The 7,178-nt window shown below is 40.7% G+C and overlaps 1 protein-coding gene across 1 annotated transcript in view; it reads left to right on the top strand.

Annotated features, from left to right (window-relative positions):
- Positions 1–7,178, top strand: part of LOC138164806 (complement component C8 alpha chain-like) — a 105,845-nt gene that overhangs the window by 19,997 nt on the left and 78,670 nt on the right. The window contains exons 4-7 of the mRNA XM_069092743.1: positions 2,037–2,184; positions 3,346–3,529; positions 4,549–4,743; positions 5,845–5,868. Coding sequence (XP_068948844.1) covers positions 2,037–2,184; positions 3,346–3,529; positions 4,549–4,743; positions 5,845–5,868 — 551 coding nt within the window. The remainder of the gene's footprint in view (positions 1–2,036; positions 2,185–3,345; positions 3,530–4,548; positions 4,744–5,844; positions 5,869–7,178) is intronic.

Here is a 7,178-nt window from a genome sequence, read left to right as displayed (position 1 = left end):
TTTTTTTTGTGATTTCCCCCAAGCTTATCCCCTGCATCTCCACCATATTGCTTTGGTTCTGCCCTCTGGGTAAAATCCAAGTAAGGCATAAGACTAATTCCTCTTCCACAAGACAGTTCTTAGAATACTTGAACAAATAACTTCTCTTTGCTCCCTGATTTCCAGAGTATTCTTTCTCCAGACTCAGCACCTTTAAACCTTAATCCTAAATCCTTAATCTTCATATGATATAGACTCAAGATCTTTCACCAGCCTGCTTTCCTCTCTCTGGATCCTCTCCAGCTTATCGGCGCCTTTCTTGAACTGTGGTGCCCAGGACTGACCACCATCCTCCAAATAAGATCTTAAGAGAGTAGAGTCTAGTGGGACTTTGACCTATTTGTCTCTGTAAGGGATAACTAGCCTTCTCCATGCATCCTCAGCCCAAGATCACATTAATTTGGGAGCTGCCACATCATACTGATTTACATTGTGTTCACAGGCCACTCAGACACCAGAATCCATTCCAGAGCAGTTACTATCTAATGGGACCTTCCATGTGTGGCATGAGTGAGGATGATTGTTTATACCCAAGTGTAAAACTTTACATTTGTTTTGTCATAGTAAGTTTAGCACAGTGCACTAGTCTGTCAAAATCATTTTGAATCCTTTATTCTGCAAGCTATCCCCCCCAGTTATATGTCATCTGAAAATTTCGTGGAGATACTATTTATGCCTTATGCAAATCATTGATAAAGATGTGGAACAGCCCTGGACCCAGCAGAGATCCCTGAGGTCGTTCACTAGAGACCTCTTAAAAGGATGACATGAAACTATTGACAGCTACTTTTTGAAGGCAGCAATCCTCATTTCTGAATCAGTTGTGAATCTATCGTTTCTTCTCCCATTTCTCCCACAACCTTCTCCAAGAGAAGACTGAATCAGAAGTCCAATACTTATCCTTGGTTGACATAAAGGGAAAATTTTTGCCAATCAAAGCTGTCCAAAATTTCCATCTGTTTTTTTGTATTCCCAGTATCTTGAGCATTGGAGGCATTGATAAATTTTTGTTGTACAAATAAATGAATGAAAACCGGAATGGGTTGCCTTAGGAGGCAATGGTTTCTCTCTCACTGAAGGTCAAACAAAGACTAAATGATTACACTTTAGAAAGGTTTCAGAGAGCATTCTTGGCCACATATGAGCTGGACTAGATGGCCCCTGAAATTCCTTCTAGATTTAAGATCCCAAAATTCCAAATTTCACAATAAGCTGCAATCTCTCTCTCTCTCTCTCTTAGATTTTATAGAGCTCTATCTGTGCCTTTCTAATACACCTATCTCATTTTAATGTGTCGGACAGATTGGGGTCCCTGCCTTATCTTCTGTCTGTTTTCCTGTTTTTTTTCTTATTATTTTCATTTCTGTCTGATCCTTATTTGAGTAATATGTATTTGTGTCCTTGTCTAGTCTATCACTACCACCCCCATCCTGGGTCCCACCCTTATTAAACTATTAGCTCCCTGGGGGTAGATGTGAACCTTTTAAAGTATCTTTAGATTCCTTAAACCCTTAAACATACATAGCATGGACTGCATGTCACAGACAGCATCAGACATTGAGGGCCTATGATTTCTGGTGTGTGGAAATCCTTCCCCAGTACAAATTGTAACCCCACCTATGACGTAACAGATGAATCTTATAGAGTTGCCCAGTCTCAGAAAGGTTAAGTACTTTGCCCATGGTCACAAAGCTAGTAAGTGACAGGTAGGCTTTGAATATCCCTTCCTAACTCTGAGTCTACTATGGCACCTTCCTCTCTCCTAACCATATGTATTGATGAACTCTGAATTCAACCTGAATTCTCTTTATTCTCTTTAAATTAACTTTGCTCCCTTAGCTCAAAATGATTCTAAATAGAACCAACACACCTTAAGAGCTCCTCTTGGGCTTTCCAAGTGCCCTCTCTCTTCTCTCATAGTAGAAAGATGGTTGCTCATGGCAGCATTTGTTGGTTTGTCCCAAAGAAGGGGTCATCCCAACACCCACTTCTTTCAGGTCGTTGCATCAAGCGGCGCCTTCTGTGCAATGGAGATCAAGACTGTAATGATGGGTCTGATGAGGAGGGCTGTGAAGATGCTGGGATCCTTAAAAATGATTGCCTGGAATTCAACCCCATTCCTGGATCAGAAAAGGCAGCCCAAGGGTGAGTGATGACTGCCAGGTAACTGTGACTTATTAGGCTATTGTAAGCATGCTTTCTGCCCTGGGCCTCTGGGTTACAGGGGTCCTCCCCCCGAGCACTGGGGAGAGAGGCTGATCAATGCAGCCAGATGAATGTCACAGATGAGGGAACAGGGAGAGAATATGCATGCTTCAAATGTAGGGGCTTAGGTACCGTATGCAGAAGGGGACTGCTGGGAACAGATGCCAAGCCCAAATACAAGCAGGCTTCTCTGTAATGATAATAACAATACTATTAATAATAATAAATTATTTACATAGTACTTTAAGATTATAAGACTGCTTTACACATATAATCTCTGTAACTTCAAGCCATGCATCAGATGTGAGGGAAATCTTTATAAAATGGCAAAAAGTCAGACAAGTAGGAAAAAAAAAAATCATTGCATTTAAAACTTAAGGAACTCTAGGGATCATATAGCCCAAACCTGTAATGAGTCAGGATGGCCAAAAAGAAAGAGTTTGGAACTCGGAGTTAGGGAGATCTGGATTCAAATCCAGCTTCAAACCCTTCCTTAGGAGTGTGACTCTCAGTATGTCATCTAACAACAAAAGCAGCTAACATTTAGATAGCACGTTTAGCTCTGGAACAAACTTTATACACATTGTACATATGATTATAGTGGGAATTTACATAGCACTTTAAGGTATGCAAATCACTTTAGACATGCCCTCGTGACAATCCTGTGACATAGATGCTATTATTATCCCCATTTTAAAAATGAAGAAAGTGAGACTGAGAGAGATTGTGCAGGGTCACACACACTAGTCAATGTCTAATCTTCCTGACTTGAAATCTGGAGCTCCATCCTATCCACAGCCCATCTATCTCTAAAATGGCTATAATAGTAATGGTTCCCTCACAGGATAGTTGTGAGGAAAAAATGAAAGAATGCATAGAAAACACTTTGCCCATATTAAATCATTATGTCAAGGTCAACCTTGACACTTTATGTTCTAGTTCCCTTTGAGCGCTAATAGTCTATGTTCTAGGGTTCCTTCCAGGTTCACAGAATCCATGAGATTGGACCTTTGACTGGGAAACTGACATTTTATTGGGGAAGATAACATGAAGCTTCAGACTATCCAACTTGAAATACTAGAAGATACCTTTTCCTTTTAGGTTTAACATTCTGACCCAAGAAGAGAAAATGCATGTGTATGACCCTACATACTTTGGGGGCACGTGTGAACGTGTCTACAATGGAGACTGGAAATCCCTCAGATATGATGCTGTCTGTGAGAATCTTGATTATGATGAGAAGTATTTCCGTAGACCATACAACTTCATCAAGTACCAATTTGAGGTAAAGCACGTTTGGTGGGAATAACGACAAGGGTGTTGTTGTTGTTGTTGATGATGATGATGATGATGATGGCGATATTATTATTATTATAGGTGGCGCTTAGGGGCAAGAGTTGTAAAGAAGCCAATTTGGATTCAGCATTAGGAAAGAAAACATCCTTACAATTACTAATATGCAAAAGTTGAATGGGCTGCCTAATTTTCCAACAAGCATGAATGAAGCACCTTCTTCTTTCTGCCAGGCACTGGGCTAGGTGCTAGGAATACAAAGACAGAAGTGAAATAGATCTTGCCCTAAAGAAGCTTGCATTCTAATGGTGGGGGGGGGGAGGGGTTGACGTGCACATATATCAGATATATAGAAGATACATGTATATTGATATGTAAGAAAAGGCTTCAGGAAGTCACCAGTTCCCCCAATACTGAAGGTTTTGAACAAAGGCCAGATGATTAAATTCTTTCTCTGGGAAAGTCATTGTAATAGGCACTGGAAACTGAAAAAAAGGCCAACAATCTGTGCTCTCATTTAGGTTTCTAAAAGAGAGAAGTCACATGCATAGGGAGATGGTGGCTAGGGAAAGGGTTTTGGTTTGGAAGTTTACAAGGATGATAAGTAGCCCCACAGGGATTAGAGTCACACCCCTCCCAGGAACAAGGGGCAGAGTGGCTTTGATCATGAGTCCAGAGACAGAAAGGCAGGTGTGACTAGCCCATGGTCACACAGCTAGTGAGGTTTTGAGTTGAGACTTGATTTTGGGTCTCCCTGACTACAAATCCAATGCTATTATGCCATACTATGCTTTCCCTCATACTTACCTATGTAAATGTTTTCCTCTAGTAGAAGTCAGTGGAGGTTAGGAATTGTTTCAACTTTGTCTTTGTATCTTTAAAGAATTGTTCAGTGCCTGGCACATCACAAGAGCTTAAGACATGTGTTGAATTGAATTGAATGGAATACCATTAAGTAGGGGGCCCTGAGTGTTGTTTAGTACTAAGTGTCTGCCTCCTTTTTCCTTTCAGACTCAGGCCCAATTTGATTTTCACTCACAATTTTATAGTCATGTTGAAGAGCTAATCATGGGCCTACATAAGCAAGAATTCAGTTCTTCTAGCATTTCCTTTGGGATCCCCATCTACTCTGTAATCCTGGGTGTGGGATTCTCCTGGTCCTCTGGAAAGAATTCCCTGAAGAACGTGACTAAGTATACAGAGAAGGTAGGTATTCAGACCCTCCGGTCATTGCCTCTTCACCACCAGTCTTCTTTTGAGACTTGCATTCACATATTACCTTAATTGCATTAAAAAAAACCTACAGTAGTGATTGTTCCTTAATTTGCTCATGTAATTGGAAATGTCTGATCAGCTGTAATCCTGTTTGTTTTTCTTATTACACTTCTGTACTCAAAATCATCATGATGGGAATAATTGAGTTACAAGACTAAGAACTCATGCCACCTCCTCTCCCCAGTCCCCAATCCCTTCCTGGTTCACCATGGAATGAAGCTGATTAATGAATGTTTGCAATGATAAGGCAGCCACTGAAAGGAGCGCTGGACCAAGAGCCAAGAGACCTGAGTTGGAGTCCTAGCTCTGACCCTTCTTCCCCCTGTGATCATGGAAAAAGCACCTCCCTTTTCTGGAAATAGAAATGAAGAGAGGGGACCAGATGGTTACCAGTCCCTCCATGATCTGAATCCAATTATTCTGTGTTAGAATAAGGAGAGATTTAGACTCTTTGTCCATGTATCTGTAAGGCAAAGATTCTTTCATTCTCACCACTGTATCCATCACACTTAGCATAGTGCCTAGAATAGAGCAGAAACACAAACCATAAGCGTTTATTAAATGCCTACTCTACCAATCACTGTGCTGGGGACTGGGGATTCAAAAGTAAAATCAAATTGTCCTTTCCCTCAAGAAACTTTCACTCTATGAGGTGAGATCAGGGTGACGATGATGATGATGATGGTGATGATGATGATGATGATGATGGTGGTGGTGGTGATGATGATGATGATGATGATGGTGATGATGATGATGGTGATGATGGTGATGATGATGATGGTGATGATGATGATGGTGATGATGATGATGATGGTGGTGGTGGTGATGATGATGATGATGATGATGGTGATGATGATGGTGATGATGATGATGATGATGGTGGTGGTGGTGATGATGATGATGTGTGTGTGTGTGTGTGTGTGATTTTCACTATAGACAGAAAGCCACCTTGATTTCTCCTCCATTTTTTATTGGTTCTCTTCTATTTTGTCCTCTTTTTATTTGCTATTCTACTTAAGCATGTAATGGCAGGAAAATGGCAATATGAGGGGGTGGCTAGGTGGCACAGTGAATAGAGCACTGGCCCTGGAGTCAGGAGGACCTGAGTTCAAATCTGGGCTCAGACACTAAACACAAAAACTAGCCATGTGACCTTGGGTAAGTCACTTAACCCCAATTGCCCTCCAAAAAGCAAAAAAAGAAAATGACAGTATGAGTAGGAGATCAGGCGTTCTAGGTTGGTTCCACAGCACATACCTGGGATTTCTATGGATAGCACTTTTAAGTTTGTGAACTGCTTTTCATGATTATTTCATTTGAGCTTCCTAACAACCCTGTGGGATAGATGCTGCAAGTATTATTACCCGTGTTTTGTGGATGGAGAACAAGGTTTGGAGAAGTTAAGTAACCTATTCTTGGTCATGCAACTAGCCAATATCAGATTCAGTATTTGAACCCGGGTCTTACTGATAGTAAATCTGTACATGTCTGGATATATACAAAGTCACTACAAAGAAATTTGGGGAGGACTTCATGTAAAAGGACTTAAAACTGGACTAAGCTTTGAAGAAAACTTGAAATTTTGAGGAGGGAGTAAATTCCCCAAGTGTGGTGATGGCCAATGAGAAGGAAAGGAAGGGGAAGGATGGAAGAAGCTTATGCTAGTACCATGGAGAGCACATGAAGGGCTCTATGTAATGAGGCTGGAAATGTAGGAAGGAGCCAGCTTCTAAAGGGATCTAGATGCCCAAGAGAGGAGTTCATATTTGAACCTGGAGGTGATAAGAAGTCACTAGTTTACTGAGTAGAGGAATGACACAGTCAGAGCTGCACTTTAGGAAAATCATTTTGGCAGTGGAGGGGAGAAGGACCTGGAGATGGGAGAGACTTCAGACAGGAAGACCAACTGAGGTTTTTATAATGATCCAGGAGTGAGGTGATGAGGGATAGAAATGGGATGAGAGTTGGAAACAGATAATTTAATATACAATATAGATAAAATAAAGACAAAGTCATTTAGAGTGAAAGGAAAGAATTAGAAATTCACAAATAGAAGAGCTAAACACAATCCCAGGTTCTCTAACTCTAATAGCTCACATTTATATAGCACTTTAAGGTTTACAGATATTATCTCCTTTTATTCTCAAATATTATTCAAATATGATCTCTCTTTATTCTCACAAGAACCTGAGAGGCAGGGCTATTATTATGTCCATTTTACAGATAATGAAATTGAGACCCAGAGGGTTAAGTGTTCAGAGCAACCCAGCTAGTAAATGTCTGAGGAAGGATTTGAGCTCAAGTCTTACTCATTCCAAATCCACTGCTCAATCTTTTGTGTTATGTAACTGGCTCAACAACTATGC

This window comes from Petaurus breviceps, unplaced genomic scaffold (assembly GCF_028583685.1).
Source record: "Petaurus breviceps papuanus isolate PSGF00001 unplaced genomic scaffold, PetGlider_PUasm1.0 207, whole genome shotgun sequence".
In the NCBI taxonomy this organism is placed as follows: domain Eukaryota; kingdom Metazoa; phylum Chordata; class Mammalia; order Diprotodontia; family Petauridae; genus Petaurus; species Petaurus breviceps.
This window is presented reverse-complemented; position numbering and strand designations above follow the sequence as displayed.